The 25,576-nt window shown below is 41.7% G+C and overlaps 1 protein-coding gene across 3 annotated transcripts; it reads right to left on the bottom strand.

The window, feature by feature from the left end:
- Positions 1–672: 672 nt before the first annotated feature.
- rell1 (RELT like 1) lies at positions 673–22,230 on the bottom strand. 3 transcript variants are annotated; one of them, XM_069707679.1, is made up of 8 exons: positions 21,895–22,227; positions 17,200–17,412; positions 13,471–13,542; positions 9,849–9,903; positions 5,336–5,584; positions 3,777–3,909; positions 1,202–1,257; positions 673–1,105 (listed from the first exon to the last, which is right to left on the bottom strand). In XM_069707679.1, the coding sequence occupies exons 1-7, from the start codon at positions 21,917–21,919 to the stop codon at positions 1,222–1,224; spliced, it is 783 nt and encodes a 260-aa protein (XP_069563780.1). In that variant the 5' UTR covers positions 21,920–22,227; the 3' UTR covers positions 673–1,105; positions 1,202–1,221. The 3 variants fall into 3 exon arrangements, with proteins under 3 accessions (XP_069563780.1, XP_069563781.1, XP_069563782.1); XM_069707680.1 differs by having other exon boundaries at positions 1,104–1,127; positions 1,214–1,257; positions 21,895–22,228; XM_069707681.1 differs by lacking the exons at positions 673–1,105; positions 1,202–1,257 and having other exon boundaries at positions 3,816–3,909; positions 5,328–5,584; positions 21,895–22,230.
- Between the last annotated feature and the right edge of the window lie 3,346 nt (positions 22,231–25,576).

The following is a 25,576-nucleotide window of genomic DNA, read 5'->3' as shown; positions in this document are numbered from 1 at the left end:
CGCACCGCAGAACGACGACGAGCCTCAAATAAAAACAGCTAAAAGCAGTTTGTGCATCAGAAGTTTCCCTTTCAACTTCCTAAATAATATTATTTTCTTTGCTAAAAACTTTGCTGTTTCTTCTGAGCTGTACGGCACATTTTAGCACCTTTCAGCTCATTGTTTTGGCTCTATGTTTTGCAACTTGGTTTCCCATTGGAGTGTCATCTGACTGCTAGCAGCTTATTTTCTTTAATAAAGTTTATATAAAAAAAATATGTAAAAAAAACCAAACAGACTAGCTGGTGAACATAGTCGACTATCTAGCAGCTAAAGAACTGGAATTCCCATCAGGAGCTGGTGGAGACCAAAGCGGAGCTAAAACGGCCTCCCACAAAAACAAAAGAACAACCAACCAAAATGATGAATGCAGCTTTTGGGTTTTTCTTTTTATGTCACGACAACAGAAAAGATGCCGCGTCTGAACATCAGAGCTGATTTGTTGTTCGACCTCGAACACGGTTCGGTTCTCGTTTAGAGGTCAAACTGAAGGAACACGGAAAAAAAAAAAAAGAGATTATCGGATATGAGAAGAAAAAAAACCAGACGCATCCACGGTGAAGATGACTGATCATCCTGACTGGGAGGCACTCTGACATCATGTTCACGCCGTTACAGGACACGCTAACTTTACGTTTATCGCATCAGGCTGCTCCTCCTTCCAGTTTGAAAACAGCAACCTCCGGCTCCACCCGTTTCTGGGTTGTAGTTCTAGAAATGATACGATATGAAAAACTCTCCCTCCACATATAAACACGTACATGACGGGTCACGTCGGTATGTAGATTAATAAGGCCTTTGGGAAGGAGCTGGTATAAACTCCCTTTATGGCAGCAAGCAGCTGCCCTGCTGTAGTGCAGCCGAGCAAGGCACTGCTGCACATCTACTCCAGCAGGGAACTGGAGTTTATTTCAAACACGCTCCCTCCTGCTTGGACAAGACGCACCGTCGTCAGGAGCAGCAGCTCGTTTCACAACGACTCCTCAGATCTATTGATTCCTCCTGCGCTGATGTTTTAATGCTCTCATTTGGGTTTTACAAATTGTCCACATGCTGCTCCTCATCGCTCCTCATCGCTCCTCGGAAAGCTGTAAAAAAATTGAGGACCGAACGTTAGACTTGGAAAAAGAAAAGGATCGAGAAACGCGCATTTGATAAAAACATGACACGTTACCTGGATTTCTATAGTTTGTCTTTGTCCGGCTCGTCTGTCCGCTCCTGGTGGGAAGAGAAATATTATTTGTATTAATAATCATACGTCAACATCGTCAATAGAAAGTCTTCACTCAGATTATGAGCGATCCCACGCTGCACTTTGTTTGTGGATCAGAGCCGGTTTTCCTTCAGTCGGTACGAGGAAGCTGAAAGTCAACATTCGAGCGAACGAATGACGAACGTCAACCTGCTTCTGAAGCCGGAAACGGATTCTCTGAAACGCGAGTGCGACGTCTCTCCACCCTAAAACAAATTTGGTTTGGACGAAGTCCGGCGAACCGAAACGGCCAAAGACTTTAATCTCTCGCTTCACCCGCCGCGAACTACAAAAAACTCAAAGTGTCTCAGAAACCAGAAACCAGAAGGACTGCAGGAGAAACCTTCTAGAGACGAGTGGATGAGAAGTTTTAACCTTAAATGAATTCTGATTACGTGATTAAATGTGGCTGGTGTTATTGTTTGATTCCTAATTTTAGCCCTGCGGGACAACATGCTGTGAGCACGTCAATGTCACCCATACAAAAAAAATAAATTATGAAAAGCAGCTGGACCTTCGCTTTGCATTTTCCATCCACAAACAAATATTTGCAAGTGACTGGTCTTTGTTGATACTTTGAAAGGTGGCGGCTGGATCTCCGCTGTTTCGCACGAGATAGTTCAACAGTGTGAAAACTTTATTGAGTTTTAGAAACCGCTGTTGAGTGTTTAGGCATCTGATGAGTCTTCAGACTCGAGGTTCTGTTACTTATTTCATGTCTCACACAAGCAGCCCCCCCAAAAAAAACTGCAGTTCCTCAAGTGACCACAAGAAGTCAACCTCCATAAAACTTTACAGCAGAAATAAACATATTTTGGTCTCTATAGCTGAATTTTTTTTTGTATGAAACTCACCCGTTTTAATTGTATTAAGGCTTTAAAGTTATGCATAAAGGACGAGGTTACTTTGAGTGACAGGTGGAGGATGTGACAGTTGCGTCCGGGCTTTGTTTGGCCGTCCTCAGCTTCAACCGCAAACCACCTCTTTGTCTGTTTTTGGATCAGCCGGGAGAAAAGCTGAGTCAGACAAGATGGTGACAGCGGGAGACCTGGGCGTCTACGGTTCCACCACCCGGACTCACCCGGACTCACCCGGCGTCACCATTTCTGAACGTAGGAACATGTGACTCTGCCCTCGTTGTCTCGACTGTTTGCTCAGAGGCACACTTGACAAATATGACTTTCAAATTCATGCGTGTTCAGACCGTCAACAAATCCCATGAAAAGACCAAAACTAAGAAAATGCTCTACATCGCCTCTCATCCTTTACTGAAGATGTTATAAAAGCAAAAAAAAAAGGTCAAGAATTTATTCTTTTGTTTTTAGGAAAGGATTAAAATAAACTGCTACGAGCTGCATTATGTTTAGCTGACGCTACTATTCAGCTGTGGATTTGTTGCACAATAAATGAGCAGTCTTTTTTTTTTTTTTTTACAACAATGGAGGACTGTGGCACTTATGAAATGAGCAATAACACTTCAAATATTCAATATCAGCCGACTCCTCCTTTAAAACTGCATCATACTTCTGAACCGAGATGCAACGAGAACACGAACTTTGACTGCAGGCATGAACGTCGAATGCGATTATCGTCATCAAAGCAGCGTTGACGGCCTCCTCTGGATTTTTTTTATTTTCTATAAAAGGTGACGCTTTTTCTTTTTTTGTTAAAGAGGAATCCGAAAAGAAAAATAACGAAGGAGATTTCGGCGCCTGCGAACGGTAAAGGAGGAGCGCCGAGTGGTTTCTGCTCGTGATCAACTGCGGCGCCGCGGTTTCAGAAAACCACAGATCCTGTGATGTGAACAGACGACGGAGCTGCAGGCTGCAGCTGGATTCTTCTGATGCGCTCCAGAAATCCTCCAATTTCACTTCCATCACATCAACCTGACTTTGACAAACACAACAAAGAGCTCCGGTGACATGTTGCTAAAGAAAAAAAAACAACGTGCTGTTGTTTTCTTCACTGTTCAAATCTCCTCAGTGAAAATAGCGGCTTTCTTTCGTTGCTTTCTATTTTCCCAGAGTTCAGTGTTTTCTCGGTAAACGCGACCGACCTGCGTTTTCTCAACGGGTGTGTGCGTGATGCACTTTCGGACCGTCGCCACGGTAACAGGTCGTTTACCGACATATTTCTTAACCGACGTTACAGTACAATGTGGGGATTTGATGTTTTCTCTTTCTTTTGTGACAGTTAATTCATCTCGTATTTTGAACTGTTGTTTGGGCAAAAAACAAACATCTGAAGGAAACTTTAAAGGGTTATTTACACCGAATAATTAAATGCTTTAGACAAATAATCAACGTGAAAAACTATTTTCTAGGGTTTTTTTTGGAGGTATCCGATTCATAAAACAGTTTGCTGGCCGAAGCGGAAACATTCAAAACATCCAGAAGGGTTTCCGACGTGAACACGGACGTCGTTAAAACACCAACTGAGCAAAAAGGACGAAGACAGAACGAGACGAAGGTTCCAGCTCACGGACCTGTTGGGACTCGGACGTCGTTCGGCTCTTAGGCTCCGCCTCCGTGGGCGACGTGGGGACGCTCCCGTTGGAGTCCGATATGAGCAGAGTCCGCCGCTCTCGGCCTGGTTTGTCGCACTTCGTCACGCGGAACCTGAGAAAAATTAAGAAATGAAGAAATAAATACAAACGCACGACACACATGAGCATCGAAGTCTCTCACACAATGAGTTAAGATGGATTAAAACAAACTCCGCCTCAGACACACACACACACACACACACACACACACACACACACACACACACACACACACACACACACACACACACACACACACACAACCAGGTTTCTGCGTTCACCGCCATTCATCTGGGTGAGCAAATGAAGCGCCACCTCTCTGCATCTTAATCGTTTCTCAGCGGGACATTAAGGACGAGGAGTTCGCACACTCGACCGGCGGACCGCAAAACGGCCTCTTTACTTGTGAAGTCCACGTCGGAGACACCGGGACTCGTTTTATAATGATGTGTACAACGATAGCTCACCGTCAGGTATTAACTCCTCATGCGCTGCTCAAGACACGAGCTGGAGGGTCTTTTCACACAAGAAACAACAACGCTCTCTTCAGCTGGGAGAGACCTCATGATTACTCACACCGACGGAGAAGTAAAACATGTTTGTAGAAGCACAGAAAGTTCTGCTGATCTTTGAAATTGAATGTTTTGGTCCGCGGGCCTTCATCTGACACGGCGTGATATTTAGTTCATTTAAAACAAAGAATTCTGTGTGGTTTTTTTCCACAGTTGTCAGTTGTACAATTTGGTAAATAAATCCGGCTGTTTTACGCCTCCGGGCCGTGTGACATGGACGACATCAAATATCACAACTTGTCCAGAAAGTAAACACCAACCTAACAGCTATGAAATCATCCCGAAACTCTGAGCGATGTCCCTTTAATATTTCTATCTTATTATCAAAACATGACCAAACGGCTGCTGTTATCTGTCCTCTCAATGCTTTATAGGTCAATTCTTAAGCGTTTGTAACATTTCATTACTTTATATTCTTATATATAAACACTTACCTTCATTTATTCATGTATTTGTTACAAATTCCACATATAGATGTTAAGATTACAGTCTTTAACCGTATGTTTTCCTTCTCCTGTTGTTTACATATGTATTCGTTGATATTAAACGCTAACGGCTGCGTACAAATGGCGGGTGATGATGATGATGATGATGGTGGTACACAACCCGCGTTTCTCCTCTCCGTGTTGTGGGAACCTCTCCTGCTTGGTGAGCCTTTAACCACTGAAGTGTCTGTTTTCTCAGGCTTCACCCTGACCTTTGACCTCTGTATTCTCCAGGTCACCGGTCTGGTGTCAAAGTGAAGTGAATGTAGGGTTAATGTTTGATTGTTGGATATGTCTCGAGTCTCGTGATGTGGTCGGATTCTGTGACACATTAAAAGAAGAAAAATCCTCTTAAAGCGCAGACACACACACACACACACACACACACACACACACACACACACACACACACACACACACACACACACACAGACCTGCCCACCTGCCCACAGCCAGGACCGTGACCTCTCCGAGCTGACTGCGCCGCTGCTCCGTCTTGCGGGCCGACGGCCTCCTCATCAGCGGCCACTTCTTCTGGCTGCAGCGGTTGCAGATGTTCTTGTGGCCCTCGGGGCCCCCGATGGTGTGCAGGTGGTTGCAGGTGTGCTTCGGGGCTCCGGGCGGCGCGTCGGGCGACACCGGAGTCATCGGAGGGGTCGGAGAGCCCGGGGAGGTGGGAGTGAGCGGAGGACTGCAAACAGAAAAATTAGTGAAGGATCGTAATTTATGTGGATATTTTTAAAAAAAACCTCTCGGCTCCAGTGATGACACGATGAGGCTGAATTAACTTTACATTGTACATGAGTATATAGCTGCTGCTGAATAACTGAGGCCTGCTACTACCAGCAGAGCACCGGGAACACAATGGAAATCAGCCGCTGAACAATAATTACGCAACAAAGAGAGAAATGAACACAGACATTTTTTGTAGGTCAGCAACTGTTCGAGCAGCCGGCGACATCCAAACATGAAATAAAAGGAACACACTGTCACAAGAGCTGATTTCACAAACTGATTCACATTCAGTCTATTTTAGAGGAACAGAAACAACTAAAAATATCAAGCTCATTGAATCCTGCGGGGCTTCGTTTATAAACAGACACGTTCATATTTCATACCTCTGAACAATTACTGACAAGCTCTCAGAGAGCAATCAGCCTGATTGATTATCTTTAAAGTACAAAGAAGAAAAAAGAAAAAATGGAAGTCATTTTCAGTGCAGCTTTTCGGACCGCTGATCGATAGAGAATTACACGAGACGACTTCTCTCCACTTTCACACAGTATTCATGTCAGCGGTGTGTTCAGAGTCACTAACTGAGGCCTGGTTATTAGGTTTTTTTCTATCTTTTTTTCTTGTTTTTGAGAGGAAGCGTGTGCGTGCATATTTTATGACCCTGGAGAGCAGCGCATCACGTTGTTTACACACAACGGTAGAATAGACACGCCGACATAAACACGCCACGTACAGTAAATATACAAGTGTGTCAGGGGACATGTGGCATTATAATGAGTAAATCTTTCTTTGGCAGGCGTCACAGGAATAAAAAAAAAAACACAACAGAGTCCTCAGAGTGAGGAAGACGTCCGCGGGTGGATTAATGAGGTCAGGGAGAGCTAAAACTATTCAATTTCTAAAAATGTATCTTTTCTAAAGGGCCTATTTTTTTTATTTATTTTTTATTCTAGCACACACATTTTTTTTATTTTTTTTATTTCCCATATACTTAATCGATTTTAGAATTACTGTTGTTGTCGTATATGTTTATAGGGATTTGGTTATCCCATTTTATTTGTATTATTTGCTTCCATCTTGAAATGTTTTAAACCTGATTATTCCATGTAAAGAGCTGCATAAATTAAGTTTATTCATTTTATTGATCTTATTGACAATTGGATATCTCCTTTTTCTGGGCTGTCAGTTTAAGACCTTCGAAACTAGAGCGAGCATGAAATTTCCATGATTTTTCTGACATTTCACTGACTTGTAAAACACATATATTACTATATTATGTTTTAAGAAAACACTGATCAATCACTGAAAAAAAATAAACATTAGTTAGATGCAGCTCTAATTGCGTTGCAGCATTAAAGCCCTCTTTGTACTGCAAGAGGCTGAGAGTCCCTGACGATCTGCATCAAGTCAATCTGTCAGCCCCAGTTTTGAAGAATATCCGTGCTGTCGGACATCCGTTATTTCAAACAAATGCGCTGAGACGAAACCGTTAAAAAAAATAAACTAGTGGATCGATACACAGACACGTGCAACTAGTGAGGAAAGGCTTTGTTGTAAGAAACGAGTAAAGTAAATGGTTAAAAAAAAAAAAAGTATATTCTTTCATTTATAAATCAACAATCTGTATTGCACATGTGCAGCCGAGATCCCTGATGAGCAGCGGTATGAAACTCAGGAGGAGAAGACATGATGTAAAGAGGATAACCTGGTGACAGCCTGTGGTGGAGAGATGAAGGGGGTGGGGGGCACCGAGGAGAGGGGAAGGGAAGGGAAGCACCCAATCTGGAGAGGCCGATAGCGAGGCCTGGCCACACTACACTCACTCTCTTCCTTCCTCCTTCCTTCCTTCCTTCCTTCTTTCCTGCCCGTCCGTCTCCTAAGTATCCCATAAATTACCCCCAACCGATAACACCCCCCCCCCCCCCTCCATCTCTAAGTGATCCACTGGCTTGCTGCCCGTCCTGGCCGAGAGAGAAACAAAGACATGGCGAGAGAAAGACAGAGTGCTACAATCTGAGCAAAAGTGAAAGAAAATAAAAGGGTGGAAATACGAGGAGGACGAGATTTGGAGGGAGAGCCGAAGAAAGCGAGACGCATGAATGTGACGAAGCGTGATTTCATTCGTTCATTTCCACAGATTTGTTTTTCTTCAATACCTTAATTCTTGGCGGAGGCAACCCTCCCAACATTTATCCAGCACACTGTTTCCTCCCAACAACAAAAAAGAGAACATCGTTCCCTTTTCTTCATCTCCTCTTTTCTTCCAGGAACAATAAGATGGAGCCCGAGAAGAAAGATGACAGCAGAGCGAGAGAGAAAACATACTCGGCTAACTCGATTTACCGACTCCCCTACTGTCACGAGCATCTCCTCCTCCAATCTGTCCATCGTGCCCGACTCCTCTCTCTCGTCTTATCTCGGAGGCAGAGCAGCATTACACTCCTTCGCTCTGGCCTGAGCAGGCGAGCGCTGGGATGACGAGTGGAGACGTCTGATCTGAGTCAGCTTGTCTTTTTTTTAAATGACGCCGGGTCGCTTCAAAGTGACGAGCCGGCAGCTTTTGTCATTAAAGTTTCAAATCAACGGCCCGCTGAAGTCCAGTCCAGGACCTCTTCATTTTACACTCTTACAGGATCCAGGTCGTCAGATGCAAGCTAAAGCTTTAGCGAACAAATGACTGCCCGCCTTAGTTACTGTCGCTAAGCTGGTCAAGATTTCCGTTCTCGTGCGTTTCATATGCAGTTTATAATCTCAACAGTAGCAGGTTTACTGTGGCGTCACTCGTTTGATTCGTGAGCTGTCGTTTTGAAGCCGCCAACTTAGCATTTTGGCCGTCGCCATCTTGGCTTTTTTTGGAGCCGAAAATGAAACTATTTGGACGACCTGGTGCGGAGCGAGGGGCGGATCTGACTCGATGCCCGCCCACCGACTACGCAAATCTAAATGCATCCCAGGCCTGTCAATCAAACTGGATACGCCGGATTATTTTCAGAAGGACCTGCAGGACACTGATCAGGAGCGATGAGTTTATCTAATGACGTCATCATGACTTGGGGAAAGAAATTCATTCACTTTCATGCAAGAAGTTGGTGCTTCTTTTTTTTTTTTTTTTTTTTTTTTTTACCAGCCCCTGGTGGCTCTAAGTGGTATTACACTTTAAGGCACTTTACTTTTCAGACCTAGAAGCTACAACCACAGCAGGACAGAGTTTTACTGTCAGCCTGAAATCAAGTCGTTATTCAGGACCGTTTTTGGACATAATTTGTAATCCCACATTGAACGCTCCTTGGACTTGGAGGTACATCTCAGTTACTGCTGTAGCTCGCTCACCGACATGGTAATGACTGCAGTTAACAGATTTTCCGCCCTAAAATGTTTCTTTAAAGTCTAAAAACGACACCCCCCCCTCTTTAAATGATGAGTGTCGCTCTTACAAAAGCTTCAAGCGAAAGTCAAAGCTCCGCAGATCTGCTGTTCCACTATAACTGGAGATACAATGTTCAAGGCCATTTTTATTTCCACTTAACCGGCCGATTAATGTGCTTTGATTCGTAAATTGTCCATTTATCATACAAATTACCAGAGAAATAGTAAAAACAAAACAAAAAACACTTATCTGAGCAGGAGTCTAATATCTTCAAAGAGCACAGAAAAGCAGCAAATCTTCTCATGCGAGAAGCCAATATTTGGTATTTTTCAGGAATGAAAGACTTATAACGATTGACCGATAATAAAAGTAGTCCCAGAATATCTTCTGACGATTAACTAATTGGTTATTTAACTAATAATTTAAGCCTACTGTAGTTGTAAAGACTCTAAATTATTAATATTTTTTGAGTCTCACACTGTGGATTCTGGCCAAAGAAAATCCAATAAGCAAAACATGTGCTCAACATGCTTTAATAATCCCACAATACGGTGATATGTGACAGCAGTGTTTTGGGAATTGTCCCCAGTCGCTTGTCCTCAATCAACCTTTGCCAATCTGGAAAAGCATCAGAGGAGAAATGTGGCCGGATTGCCTCGACTGCCCTGTTCAGACTGATCTCAGTTCAGTGACTCGGACGATGTTTTAAGGAGAGTTATGGCGCCATCTGGTGGACAATAAAGTAATCACAGGTTGACTCTGCTCTATTAATTAAACATTAACCACACAAAAGGGGAAAAAAATAAAATAATAGATGGATTTGTTGTTCAGAGCAACACGAGAGGACACTTACCCGTCCGAATCGATGCTGTTTTCATGAATCATGGCTTTCAGGGCGTCTGAGTTGGCTGAAGGGGGAAAGAGAGACGGAGAGAAAGTTATACCCTTGTGAAGAAAGGAGGAGAGGGAGGGAGATAAAGTAGTGCTGGGAATTAGTGCAGGGAACGCTCCAGTGACTTCAAAAGCACAGCGCTTATTGAAAGATGGCTACAACAGGTTAACTGTTTAACACAATTAAATGGGAAATCACATTCAATCACTGAATTCATAATCACTCGGGGAGGAGAGGGGGGCGGGGGGGGTATCTGCAAGTTCACAAAAACTGTGGCAGTAAACCGGTGCCCAGAATTCAGCCGCGTGAGATGAAGTTTTGAATTCATCACACAGAAAGAAAAAAAAATATGAACAAAATTCTGCAAAGTAGCTTCAACACAAAGGCAACGGCTCAGATGTAGATTTCCATAATGTGCTCCCAGAGACACATTTTCCTGAGGCCAGGCCACGAGGACACCGTGTGCACAGATAAAGAAATCTGTGCACAGTTAGGGGGGGAAATGTGGAGATACACTGAGACACACAGAGAGAGAGAGATGACTCATGCACAGACAACAGATGCAAACCACTGTCCTCATCACCTCGTATCACCGTCACATCCTGAAGGAACCACAGGGGGCTTTTTCAGCCACATCTTTTTTTTTTTTTTGCTTTGGTCATTTTGTTTGCACCCTTGACTGAATGAATTTGCTCTACACAAGAGACATGTCTAATTTTCTGCTGAAGTTAACACAGTTTAGATTATTTCACAGGATACATTTTTTAGTGTTTGTGTTTTTCTCACCGATCTGAAACGGGGAAGTTGTTTGGAAACAGATTAAATCACATGCTGCTGTGCATCAATCAGGATTTAGCAGCATTTGAATCCAAAACGAATGACAGTTGTTTGGTTGTTGACTCACTTGATGCTTTGTCCTGAAGCTGAAACAAAAGTTTTTTTTTAGTGTTAAAATCTTAGTAAATAAAACCTTTAAATTCATTTACTGTTGCTTATTTAAGCATACATTTTTCTTCTGGAGAAAATGTTGATCTAATCTGTTTTTAGGAGTTTTAAAAGCAGCTTTTAATGTTCGATTCATATTGTTTTTACTGTTATCAGCAGATCTTAATGTGATTTATACTTTTATTGTGTTGTCTTGATCATTTTAACCTGTAAAGTGTCTTTGAGTATCTTGAAAAGCACTATAAAAATTAAAATGTATTATCATTATTATTATAAATATGTTGTAAAAGCTGCTGCCCCTCATGTCCAAATGAAGATAGTGTGACATCCATATTGTCAGATTTTTCTAATGCAGCTAAATTAAGTGCAGGAAAGTTTAAACAATGTGCATCAGAACTTTTTTTGTTTTTTTTAACCATTGTTCAAAAGCAGAAAAACAGAGGATAGCGTGTTTTTAACATTTGAAGATCTTGGTGAACCTCATTCTCACGAGGTAAAAAAAAAAAAAAAAAAGAGGCATTTATGCTGAAATACACTGAAGATTTTCATGCCAGAAGTCCTGATGGCTGCAAACCTGTCAGCAGACTGACATCGTGACGGTGAGTCACAACAGACTCCAACTCCTCCAAACGTTATTGTTACTTCGAAAGGAGTCGCGATGAGTCAGCTCGGAGTTCACCTCTCGACGGAGTTACGTTGACGGCCAGCCACCGAGACAGGACGGTTCTGCCTCGGTGTGTCATATACAAGTCATCTGGAAGGTTTAAAGTGCAGCTTCAGGGATCAATACTGACAGATGAGCTCAGGTAAATTCAACAAAAATAACTGCTGGAGCTTTTGTGCTTAGAAATACTTTCTGGGTAACAATACCACGTCTATACAAATCATTTCTTCAAGAAAATAGATCCTGATTAACCACTTTTCAAGTAAGTTAAGCATTAAGATGAAACGGTAAACCGTGATTTGTATTGAAAACTGTTCATGTGTTTTTTGGAGATTTGCCCCCATCCATCAGATATAAGATCATTTTGAAGTATTTCCCACATTATAATAACACTAACCTCGATATAAAAGTGTCATAACCCATTTGTCACATCTTTACTGCTTACAAGTGTCATTTTTATAAATAGATTTGCAAGTCATGACTGTTGATGGAAACTTTGAGCAACACCGTCAGAAAAGACCTCCACACTACACTTGTCTGGAGTTGAACATTAAAAAGTAGAAAACCAGAGCTACATTTTTGGGTTTGTTTTCACCACAGACGGTCTCTTAAACAGTAGGCGCAGCAAGCAGTAAAATCAAAATTTAAAAAAAAATCACAGTATAATCTTCAGTATTACAGTCTTCTTTCTTTTTCCTCCTTGTGTCTCTTTTTTCTGCTTGTTTCCCATCTCAGTACGAATCTGTGCTGAACTCTTCATGTATCAATACAATATCCAACCAGCAGGATTCCCCTGATTTCCACTGATTAAAAAGTTGAATTCTCAGACATTGTGCTGATCAGACAAAATCCAGACAAATTATTCCATTCCCAGCGATTTGCAAACTTTATATACTAGTTCACAGCCATTTTCAAAGTTGTTTTTTTTGACGGCTTAAACAGTAAACAGAAATATTTCTTCATAAATGAGGACAAAATGAATGAACTGGGCTGCAGCAGAGCAGTGATGGGGGCAGCATGCTCCCTCCTGTCCTTCTCCCATATTTTAATAGATCAACAGTCGTTTTACAAACTTTACATCTTTCTGTCTTCTACTCTTAACCTAAAACCTTTGAAGTCACTGTTTCTGTTTTGAAGCCACATCTCTTGAAATTTACATTTAAACGTGCTACAAACAAAATTCCAGATGACTTTAAAAAAAAAAAAAAGATCAAATCTGCCAACTTTCCAACAGGAAACAGGAAGAGGCTTTTTATTATTTCATGATATTCAAGGAAATTCCATGGAGTAGTGGGAATCCTGAAGCAGCCTCTCTAAGTCCGGACCAAAGTCACAGACAGCTGTTAGCCTCATTTCATTATCGCTCCGCAGCTATGGGAGGTTTATTGGTACCAAGGAAAAATAATCTACACGACAGAAAAGACATCCGGCTCATTCAATAGAATGAAGGTGACTAACTGACACGGTGGCAGCATTTGATCATTATCTCTCCTGTTGCCACACAACTGAACAACAGAAAAAGCAATTACATTGTCCAAAGAGAGTGAGTCAATATGAATTTTTACTTCTTGTTCCAGGATGGCAAAATGATTCCAAATAACAGCTGAGACACCTCACTGCTCGCTTTTAGTTGGAAACAGTTCATTTCACCAGCGTCAAAACAAACCGTCTCCTTAAACTCCACTGCAGTTGTCCTGACGGTGAACTTCCTGAAAGCCTCGTTCCTGAGCCAACAATAATGAATGACATCAGGGGAGGAGGGTAAACAGGGGGTCAATAAGATCCACCCCCCACGACGTCACATGACCAGAAACACCTCCAGTATTAAATAGGAATAATTCAGAAATGTTGCTGAAAAAAAATATGCTAAATAAATACTTGTTTGTGCAGTAAACAGATTTATAAAAAAATAAAAAAATTAAAAAATTAAAAAAAGGGGACAAAACAAGCTGATTGGGTGTGTTGGACACGTACCTTCATTTTTCATGATGTAATGGACGATCTGTCCGACTGTGTCGTTGTTTTCGCTGAGGGTGTCGTTCAGCTCTGGAAACAAACACACAAATAGAAACACGCGTGTTAATAAGTATCTGATGTCCTTGAGGAGCTTTGAAGGGAAGGTCAAGAAGAAAAAATACGATACGATACGATAAGATAAGATACACATTTGATGAGAGTCCTTATGATTCAGGCTTTAGTTTTAACACACTTCAGTGTCGGGTGTTTATTAAAAATGAAATGCTGCTGCCTAAATGTGTTTGGAGCTTTAAACATTTCTCGTGCACGGCCTGCAGGCAAAACAATCAGACTCCACATAAATCATCATTAAAGAGGGCTTGTTAATAATACAACTTAATCACATTTCTCCCTCAGGTTTTACTATTTAACTCGAGCAGGAGTGAACAAAAGGAGTTTGAATGTAAACATGGGACATTTGTCATTTTATTGATACCACCTTGTTATGAAGAGTAATTATTGCCTCGGATGCTGGTTGTCCAATTTTTTTTACTCTATTATTATGAAAAAAAAAAAAAGACATAGCATATGTTGCATCATTATATTTTTCTTGCCACTTGGGGGCAGCACAACAAGCTGCAAACACACCGCAGTAATAACACTGATGTAGCAACAAGTGGGCAAACAGTTGCCTATTTACACATCCTGCACACAGTAGCAACATTATCATGTATTTCTTGCTTTATTTGTGGCCTCCTGGTGAACATCAGTGCAATATTAATATGCTTAATATCACTGCTTACTATGCTTAGTTCTGGTTTATCTCTGCCAAACTCCTGAGGGGAATATCTGGCTCTTCGGCTGCTCCGTGCTTCCCGACAGTCACCAGCTGGCTGTTTTTATAGGTCGACCTGCTGTTTAATTCTGGACAGACAGCACACACAGTGAGTCTATCAGACAGCTTCAGCTAAACACATAAATATTGTCAATTATTAACTTTAGTCTTTTAACACTATGGATCTAAAAACTTGCAGTCAGCTAACACCCCAGTGAGGCACTTCCTGGAGCTTCCTGTTGATGGCTTCCTCTGGTTGATTTTGTTTCCCTTACTTCTGATAAACACATTAATCCCATTAATGGGAATCTTCTCGTACACTAAGGATTCCTCCGGACAGCGAGCTGCCTGGTGTGAAGGCGGCTGCTGCTGCTGCTGCTGCTGCGTGGAGGGTACAACACACTCAGGCAGAAACAGAGAGAAACTGAAAGATGAAACCTGATCATTGTGAAATGAGATAAGACCGGCTGGACCGAACGGGAACACAAAAGCCATGTTCCGCTTTTGTTCGGACGTATAACAAATGCAAAAAAAAAAAAAAAAAGGGGGAAGGAAACGCACACAAACGGCTTCATTCAGGGCTTCAGTCAACGTGCCAAACTGAGGAGATGCGATATGCTTCTGCTGAACGATACCAGATTACGTTAGAAGAAACAAGACAGCGGCGTAGTGTAAACGCTTCATTCCTGCCATAACGTTTCTCATGCCCGTGACATAACACGAGGTTTCCACGTCTGCGTCGTCATCACGTACGCGATCGCACCGATTTAAACATCATCTGCAGCGATTAATAGGAGCCGATTAAAACTATTAAAACTAAACTCGCGCAGAGCTTGCTTCTCGTTTCACCTCCCCGAACGCACCCCTTGTTGAGTCACATTGGATGTGAATGCTTCCTGGTTTCTATGGGCCTCCACACCTTAAAAAGACAGAGGCCTGTTCTCAACAGAGGATTGCGAGACAAAGACGGATCAGGAAAATGATTTTTCTTTAAAAAAAATAAAATTAAAAAAAAAGGCACCATCAGTATCATCACGTGACTTAAATTCACTGTCAAGTCACAATTTTTGAGCTTATGTTTGTGATGTTTCGGGGTTTTTAAATGAAGATTCCTTCATCGGTGCAAAACATTCTTTAATTAAGCTCTGAACAATGTGAGCTAATAGTTATGCCCGTCATGATTACGTAATCGCAATTGTTTGAGCTGACTGCATTCATTTTGCATAACTCCTTTCAATTCATCTGTATCAAAACAAATGGATGAAACCAACAGACGTCTCATATTTTCCATCACTATTACCATGTGTTTTTTTCCTGCTGCTGTTTAATGCCACACGAGTGATTTACAATCACATTGTTTAATTGAATTATTGGTAGCTTTTGTTAGCAGTATTTTTCCTTGGTGTATTTCAGTAATATGCTTTGTAAATTTCTCTGCAATTTATGTTGACAAAGTCTAAAAGCTAAACAAAGAAATTTAGTTTTTATTCATATGTTCCCGTGTTTAATGCCGATGAATGATTTCTCTTCTTTATGAGTTCTATTTGTGTTGTTGTTAAACTATGTTTAGCCTCATACTATAAAATTAACAGCAATTGTATTTATTTATATGACAATTAATCATCAACTGAAGCAGCCTTACTTGCAGTACGTTTTAAATCTTGTTCATGGCATACAGAAAAGCATCATTAACATCACCCCTGTCTATTCTTATTATGGTCTGGACGAAATGAAGCTGTCGCACACAAACCTTATTAGATTCAGGAATGTGGTGCCAGCCCGCGAGTACTGGAGCGAAGGTGAGAGCATCGGGTGACTTTACTGCATCACGCCTGACCTCCATTCTCACCACATGACGGGAAAATAGAAAAACCTCACGCAGAGGGATGACGAATGCAAAAGAAAAAAGGCATTTCTTCATTGACTGAAATGCAGCAGCCTGACAGGAGAACTTGGCCTTAAACTGAATGTCAGTTAATGTTTAACCCGACTGGAATTCTTCGATTCATGTGCAACGAGGGAGACGGAGAGGAACGCTTTATGATCTCAAACCGCATTTATGATACCATTTAGTGGTTTGGTGCAATGGCCTTTCATGTATATTTACATAACAAACCAGTCTGGATTCAAACGGCCTCAACAAGGAGGATGATGCATGCACATAATTCAGTATGTTTTACATTTGAACTCGTTGGTATCAGCCTCATTGTTTACACTTCCCTCCTCTAACACGGTATCAGAAGTTACTGCTACTGAAAACTCAACTTGTCCAACTACGTGCTGTCGCCTCTACACAAGTTCATTGACAAAACATGGAGGTGCTTTTATTGTGAAGGAGCCACAGGAATTGTGAATTAGCACAGGCCCCGATCATTCATCAAATTAACAAGGGGATATTTTTTTTGTTAAATAAATCAGGAATTAATGGAACAAGAAGGAGCAACTGCCGGTGTCGCCACGACATTTAACAACATTTAAGCTTGCTTAAAAACATGTTTTAATCTAAACTGGAATTTGAAGACACATAATCACATTATGTGCTATTAAAAAAATCACATCTGTAGAGCTTGTTTTATTTAACTGGTCACATCTTTTTGGAGTCATTTTCTTCTTTTAACTATTATACTGACATACGGTACCTTTAAAATTTGAATATTACAAAATTAAAGCTTCCTGTCAAACAGCTTTCTTTACGCCTTCTTGGATTGACATGAGCCTGCCTGAGCAATAATCTTGGGTGTGTACTGTATGTAGACCGTGACAGATGCAATAAGCATATAAATCTAATGACGCTGGTGTCTGACCCTCTAAGCCAGATGATGACAAATTTCTGCGAGTCTACACTACCGCTCGTTCTGACCTTTAAGTTATCTCAACCGCATCCCTTCGTATTCATTTTGGGATCTTCTTACCTCCGCCCAGCTCAGGATCCTTGTTTTCTTCCTCACACTCCTCGTCATCCTGGCTGGTGGTGAACCGGTAGCCCTTACGCTTCAACACGTGGCAGATCACGACCCCCAGCAGGCCCACGAGAAAGAAAACCGGCACCAGTAGGAAGGTGGTGTAGTCCGGCCTGATCACGTCTATTCCGTTTTCCCCCGCTCCGCTCGTTGTAGTCTGACTTGCTGGAGGAGCAGAAACAGAGACACAAAACAGTAATTCATTTAAAATACTCTTGAAACAGAACGCAGAAAAACTAAACAGATTGTCATTACTCCGCCCTTGATGGCAACCGGATATCAGCTGCAACCTGGCGGTCATGCATGTTCCTTTTCTTGGATCAATCGAGCGTGCTGCTCTCTCTGGCCTTTCACTGCTCAACATGATGCAAGATTTTTTTTAACAGCTTTGAGGATCTATTTAGTGGAAGAGACTGACAGAAAGCAAAACAATAAATGTAAGGGAAAAAAATAAATAACTCAAAAACAGTGAGACACAAACTGTGTGAGCCATCGTGTAAAACTGTGAAGTTCTTTATTTTGTCGGTCTTCAGCTCCTAAATCTACTCTACGTGCAGCAGGGTTGGTTTTATCTTGGTTTTTTTAAATGTTAATTTATCTAAAGTGATATTTTCTGCTACGTTTAACAAAAGTCTGTCCACAAAATTTGTATAAAACATCTCTGTGACACGAGAACAAAAGCAACAACAAACACTAACATGCATGCTGGACCAGAAGCTAGGTGGCGATTAAGTCAACATCAAAAGTCGACATCAGAATTACCAGAGGGAAATTATTTTGGGGGAAAAATTCCCATTGTGATATATTGGCTGATATTCTTTGTATAAATAAACACACCTCAACAATGTAATTAATATTAATCACCGATATTAAAAATGACAGAAAATCAGCAAATCCTCAAAAAAAAAATTTGTCATTTTCTCTTGAATAAAAGCAGAAACCAGTAATTTAATTTTAATCAGCGGAGGGAAATGTAATATCAACTCCAGTCACACAACCGAACATCTTGGACCCGATGTCTCGATCAGGTCGGCGCTCGGAGGGTCGACGGTGACCCGCGGTCGGTCACAGCGAACGCTCCCGTGACTCCTGCTGTCGATGCACCACGTGAGGCATTCCAGCACAAACGCACAAGAGGGCCTTTGTCTTTTCTCCCCGTTCGCAGCGGTTTGTGCGCGGACGCAGTGAAAGCCGGCGAGAGTTCGAAAGACAAGACAAAAAGACCTCGAGAGCGACGCAGCTCGGGCAGAATCAAATCTTCATTCTTACTTTTGGGAAGGAACAAAAGAAAAAAAAAAAAGGTGCCGCGGCGCCGCGTGTACAGGCGTGTGTCTGAATACCGAGCCGTGTGCCCCCGGACGCACACAGGCATGCGTGCTCTGCCATTGTGCATCAGACTGAACACACTGATCGTTGTCTGCTCGCTGACCGCCCTGTGACCAAACGTTCATGTGTTTATATGAAGAGGTGATGATGGCCACGGCCGCACGAGTCAGCCCGTCCTGGCGCCGTCCCAACGACGAGCAATCGCGGACCAATTAGAGGACTAAAATTAAAGCATGAAGAAAAGATTAGAGACAAAGAGGCAAATGGGTTGAAGCGAGTCCTTGAAGAGGATTTAGAGCCGAGCCAGAAACCTCTTAGAAACCACAGCTGGTGCCGTGATGGAAGTCCAATGAGAGCGAGCCAAACGCTGAAGTCATCCGAGACCGGTGCACATGACAGGTGTGGATTCACCCGGTAATCATGTGGATTCAACAGTAACGCTGCTTTAGAGGGGAGGACGACAGCAGGACGGAAGTTGGGACCTTTTTTTTTTTTTATCCTTTCATCAATCATGCAGTTGTTATATTAAAACTTAAAAAGGTTTGGCTTCTTTTGTTAAATGAACAAACTTTAACTTTTGAGAAAAGTCCTGAACATTTTCAAACAATAATCAGCCCCGGATGTAAAGGCCCACTAAAAAAAAATGAACTGGAGAAGAAGAGCAACTGTGTCTCTTGAATTTAATATGAGAATATGAGAAGCGATTCTGGGCATGAAGACGTTTTTCATAACATCACCCAGTCTGCGGATTTGGATTTGATATTTGAGGGGTATTCAAACAAATACTCTGAGCATCAGCTGTACTGAGGGTTGTAGTGGGTACGTAAGCAATTCAGCTGAGCTCTTGAATAATTTCCAAACGCAGGAGGACCTCCAACCAAAGGGAAGTTCCTTCTTGACGTCTCCGAGCCAGCCAATAACCTTTCCTCTGACGAGACGTAATCTCTTCTCCGATTCCAGATGGGAAAAATACTTTTTTCTGTCAACAGCGTCAAATCCTTTAATCGAAACATCCTTTGGAGTTGAGTGCCGGCATTACAGTTCGGCTGGTTCAATTTCCTGCAGTTTCACGAAGATTTAGCCGGTGAGGAGTTCTGTCAACCTAAAGGTTATTCCAGCCTTATTTTAACAGCCTCTTTCACAAAATGATGTAAAATCAATACCTGCAAAAACACACGAGGGGAAGACGGGTGGTTTGTGTTTGGGCAGACTTTACAAAAAAAACTTCTTCAAGCTCTTCCAGCTTTCTTTCAGGAACATATTGTCTACTAATGCAGCACAGATCAGCACGTGGACATCTTCTGTCGGCCGCCGGACTCCAACGCTGACAACCACCAAGTGAGCCCAAAGGGCATCTCAGAAAAGAGGATGTTCATGTTCCCCCGTGCCGATGTCAGCAGAAAAACTCATGACAGTGTCTCGGCAGCAGGTTGCGTGTTTATAAGTTGTACGTTTTCAAATCATTCACAACATTGTCAGTCATTTCTTGGCAAACTGAGCGTAAACTCATACGACCGTAAGTAAATATAGTCTGGCTGAAAGTCTTGAAACTCTCAGCTGCTTTCAGTCAGAAATCTGATCCTTTACTAGAACTCCATTACTTTCCTTCAAGGACGGAAATGGAAGCCGATTGATGTCTCCTCTTTAACCACTGTTTAGCAAGCGATTATCCTCTCCGTCCCGACAACAATGTCCATGTCCACACTAGAGTTTAGACACAACACCCTCTCCAGGTTCAAGACTCACATTTAATGTGAGAAAAATCATCTTAATTACCAAGAAGATACTGCAGCAGGGGATCTTCTAACTTTAGATGCTTTAAAAAAAAAATATTAAAAAAAAGGCTCATATGCAAATATGTTATAAGAAAAAAAAGAGATCCAGGTAGCAAACACAAATTCCAACATATACTGATGGCATTGAACGACTCATTATTGATGCATGAATGTTAAACACACTGCTTTCGTGTTGGAGGTGATAGAGAATGATAATAATAATCTAGATTTACCGTCAGCCCTGACAAATTAACGGCCTCTGCCTGCTTTAAGTCCTGCTTGTCAATCCGAACCGGTGGGTAACCACATTTTTGGTTTATGACATCTAAAATTGAAGCAATATGCGCTTCTGTTCAAGAGGGGGTAAAAGAGTTCAAAATGGTACAAGAATAAGAGCAAAAAAAAAAAAATTGGAGGATGTTTTAATGCCCCAAGCTGGGAACCACTTACCCGAGTATCCAGCATAAATGAGAGCGAGTTACTGCTGGCAGCGTTACATTAAATCAAGAGGACAGCTGAAATGATCTCAAGTCATACGCTGATGCTCGTACTGTGTGTAACACACACACACACACACACACACACACACACACACACACACACACACACACACACACACAGGACACGAGTGTTTTCCTATTCCCAAACCAAACGTACTGGATTGGCTGTAATTGAATGAGCATTGGCCTTCTGCAAGCCACAGACTCCTGTGGACTCATGGAAACGGGGCCAAGTATTTTAAAAAGGTTAGAAGGAGCACCGGCCAGAACCAAAAAAGACAACGCCGGGTCGAGTACGTCTTGATGCAGAATCACCGGCAACGCTCGACGGGTTCCCAACAGGCTGCTTTTGGACATTTAAAAAGACATAAATCTGGATTAAAAACAGACGGATCACAATCGTGTTTAAAAAAAAAAAAAAAAAAAGGTAGACTTCATGTTAATGAACAAATTATCTCAGCTTCAAACCAGTTAATTTAGTCTGGATGTCAAATAAAATTCATCATGGCACTTTTTTTTAAGTTAGGTTATAGATGTATAAAACTGAAAAAGGAACAGTTTTTTGTTGTTGTTGTTTTTAATTAAGGAAAAGTACATGTGATGGTAAAATTAAAAATCTCTACAAGAGGTTGGCTCAATAACAAAAAGTGATGTTTACTGTAAAACACTGTAAATTTAATCACGGCCAAATTAACTTTGGTCATGAAATACAATAATACTGCAGTGAATATTATTTACAAGACAGACACTATTTTAAACTCGCTTTTCGTCAAACCTCCTAATTAGTGAGGAAAGATGTTTGTGATATTCATCGTTTTAAACAGTTGTCAGTTGCTGTGTATGTTTTTCCTCCTCAAACATTTTTCGAGACGCCAGTTTCCTAAGTTCATTTTCAACATCCTCCATTTGAACGACGGGGGGGAAACTTTTCTGAAGAGATTGACGTTAGAAAAAAAAAAAAAAAAAAAAAGATTGAAAACGAAGGAGTGTAACGGTGCAAACACAGCGAGGAAAATAAATAAAAATAAAACAAATCTCGAACTTACGCGGAGCGATGGTTGAATCGGCCATTGATGGAGAAGGACCGCAGCTGGTAACGCGGCAGCGGGCTGGTGGCGGTGTTTACGAGCCGTTGGACGTCTTGGCACCGCCAGCACTGGTCAAACTAAACTTCCAGGGGAGTTCTTCCAGACATGACGGTGCTTCCTGATTTACCAAACACCGGATACGCCCTGTGTTTAAAGCGGTACACTGCCTCCGACGGAGAGCAGTACCTCCGCGCAAGCCGCCGGGTGTGTTTTTTTCCTCCACGCAAATTTCTGAACGCCCGCCCTACTCTGCCTCTGATTGGTCGGGACTCGTTGGCTTCGGTTTTCAATTGGTGGATCTTCAAGTACGTCAACGTCGGAGCCAATCAGGGGCGGAGTAGAGGCGGGGGTTGGCAAATAACACGGTAGAGTAAAGAGGACTCCCTCATCACTACTTCCGTCTTCGTAAACGTTGATTTAAAATAAACCGCGGGTTTCAGCATTTCCAAGATTATTCATGAAATTGCTGTAGTTTGTGTGATTGACAGCTCTTAAATCAAACAGCGCTTTCAGACTCATTTAATCCTCTTCTGTCAGAAATATTATATATTTATTTACCAGATAGTTTTGACTGTTAGTTGTTGTTTTTTTTATTATTCATAAAATAGCTAAAGATAGCAACCAATAACTTATATTAATGCCTGCTTAAGCCAGACGAAGACCCAAGCACGATTGAGACATATTTAGGTCAACTTCTACTTAAGTAAGTATGTTTAGTAAATTATTTATGAGGGAAATTATAAATATGTGGTTTTTGACTTGAGTCAAAATGAGTTGTTTTCACAGGGATGCAACCCGGAAGAGATTTTGGCGCGGACACGTGGAGTCAACAATTCACATGTGCTGAGTAAGTGCAAACTAAATCCTCAGTTCGCTTGATTTTATCAACCTAGTCAGTTGTTATGCAGCTTGCTGAAGAGCCACTAAACGTTTTGGTTGAAATTTAAAAAAAAAAATTTTTTGCAGTGCCTATAATATTTTATAAGTCTCACTTAAGCATGACATTTTAAAGTATGTACACAGCATTCAGATAATACACTTATTTAAATTATATTTTGTGGGTCATTGACTTATGACTTGTAAACTTAAGTTTATTCAAATGTTCCTCAGACGTGTTTAAGGAACAAAACTTGGAGAAAAAAAAACACACATATTCGGGGGATTTTTGCAGTAATCTGCATTATGTTGTGATATTCTTTCCATCTGTTCAAATCATAACATCTATAACTATAATCCTGAATAATGATCGGTGTTCACTTTGGGCTTTTGTATTGTAAACACACAAATGAAAATGTCAGGGTTGCTCCACTCCTAAAATTCACCAAAAATATAACTCATATCTCAGACACAAAGCATGAAACTGTCATTTTTACCCGTTCACTTAATTGGAAAATGCAATGTGGGTTGGAAAAATCGCTGTGCTTGCAATTAACGAATTTGAGTTAAAAAATTATTTTAAAAAAAGAAACAAAATTAATATCTATGGTTTCAACATACATCTTTCATATTAATTTGGTCAGATATTATCCAAAAAACTGAATATTGTATGTTGTTTATTTGCGAGTTGTTGTTGTTGTTGTTGTTTTTAAAACATTACATCATCAGTTCCGGCATTCTTTTTTTTTTTTTTTTTCCGGCATTCTAATTTATCAGTTTGATGCTCTGTGATGTCACAGTGACATTTGCAAGCAGAACTTTGAGATCTTAGCAGGATTGAGAAGAGCTTTCTTACATTTTTCACATTCGATTGATTATTTTGCTAACTCCTGACCCCTTTCAAAGATGTTTTGCTTTCCTTCTAGAAGACGAAAGGTAATTACCAGATTTTCATTTGTCTAAACTGTGAATTTGACTCCATAAGACTTGTTCTGAAGTTTTACAATCTTTGTGTCTTTTGGGGATTTTTTTCTTCCGTAAAGCATTTAATTATGTGTTTGTCATGTTTAATCACACGTTGTTTTACATCTTTTCAACAGAAAAGGTTCGACGATGATGTGGAAGTTAAAGTCCAGGAGCTTTTCAACCCACCGAAGAGGTAAAATAATGTTTTTCTAACGGCACAAAAAATGAAAACAACACTGTTGTTTGATTAATGTGGTTTTTTTTTTCCTCACTTCAATGGCTGATTGTGTCACTAATTCATGTTTATGGTTGAATTTACTCTTTTATTTGGATGCAATATTGTTTGACAGCGGGAAATGCATTAAGTAAATCTTTAATATTTTATGTGATCGATATTTTTAAGTGATCGAAGGTTTAATTTTTTGCAGTGTATATTTTTTTTACCTCTTTATTGTATTTTGTGTGTTACCGTCTGTTCCCATTTTTGTTTTTTTTAAATACATTATGCCCCTCGTTTGGTTTAGCGACCCTATTTGCTCCGTACAATCGAATCACATCTGTATTGATTTCTTTTTCCACCAGTGTCGGCTCCAGCGTTGAGTTTAAGGAGGAAGAAGCAGGTGTCAAGGTGGAGAACACTAAGGAAAAAAAGACGTCGTGGTGGCAGTGGCTGTTCGGCTTTAAAGTACGTCCTATCGAGTTCAGTGTTAAGACTTTTAGCATTCGACACCTGCTGCTGTATCCTGTGAAGTTTGTTTTTGGCTGTATCTAACTGATGTATTGTTTCTATTCTTAAAGAAAAAGGTGGCTTCTCCTGTCGAGGTGAATGAAGAATCAACTGCCCTCGACTCAGAAAGCCAACCCAATGGTGACGACACGGAAGTGGATGGTGGCAGCCACTTCCCCACCAGTGCTGCCTGGCACACTGTCAGCACAGACAGTGCTGAGGACAGCGACCTACTGGTCTCCTGTACAGACAGTGGGGGAGAGAGCAGCTTCGTCTCCTGTACAGACAGTGTGGTAGAGAGCAGCTTAGTCTCTGGTACAGACAGTGTGGTAGAGAGCAGCCTAGTCTCTGGTACAGACAGTGTGGTAGAGAGCAGCTTAGTCTCCGGTACAGACAGTGTGGTAGAGAGCAGCTTAGTCTCTGGTACAGACAGTGTGGTAGAGAGCAGCTTAGTCTCTGGTACAGACAGTGTGGTAGAGAGCAGCTTACAGACAGTGTGGTAGAGAGCAGCTTAGTCTCTGGTACAGACAGTGTGGTAGAGAGCAGCCTAGTCTCCGGTACAGACAGTGTGGTAGAGAGCAGCTTAGTCTCCGGTACAGACAGTGTGGTAGAGAGCAGCTTAGTCTCCGGTACAGACAGTGTGGTAGAGAGCAGCCTAGTCTCTGGTACAGACAGTGTGGTAGAGAGCCGAGTCTCCAACACAGACAGTGTGGTACACAGCGGCCTAGTCCCCGGTACAGACAGTGCTGAGGACAGCGACCTAGTCTCCAGTGGCCTAGTCTCCGGTACAGACAGTGTAGTAGACAGAGGTCTGGTCTCCAACACAGACAGTGCTGAGGACAGCGGCCTAGTCCCCGGTACAGACAGTGTGGTAGACAGCGGCCTAGTCTCCGGTACAGACAGTGCTGAGGACAGCGACCTAGTCTCCAGCAACCTAGTCTCCAGCACAGACAGTGTAGTAGACAGCGGTCTGGTCTCCAACACAGACAGTGCTGAAGACAGCGGCCTAGTCCCCGGTACAGACAGTGCGGTGGACAGCGGCTTAGTCCCCGGTACAGACAGTGCTGAGGA

Source organism: Brachyistius frenatus, unplaced genomic scaffold (assembly GCF_029030835.1).
Source record: "Brachyistius frenatus isolate BFR_SWC_R1_liver_20210118 unplaced genomic scaffold, ASM2903083v1 Contig_70, whole genome shotgun sequence".
NCBI lineage: Eukaryota > Metazoa > Chordata > Actinopteri > Embiotocidae > Brachyistius > Brachyistius frenatus.
This window is presented reverse-complemented; position numbering and strand designations above follow the sequence as displayed.

Bases quoted from the DNA above. Each gene is read 5' to 3' on its own strand.
- rell1 (XM_069707680.1), bottom strand. From the start codon at position 21,919: ATGGCCGATTCAACCATCGCTCCGC. The intron at 3,910-5,335 runs GTGGGCAGGTCT...AATTTTTCTCAG, and splicing joins ACGGTCCTGGCTGTGGGCAG to GTTCCGCGTGACGAAGTGCG. The intron at 1,258-3,776 runs GTCCGTGAGCTG...TCTTCCCACCAG, and splicing joins CGACGTCCGAGTCCCAACAG to GAGCGGACAGACGAGCCGGA.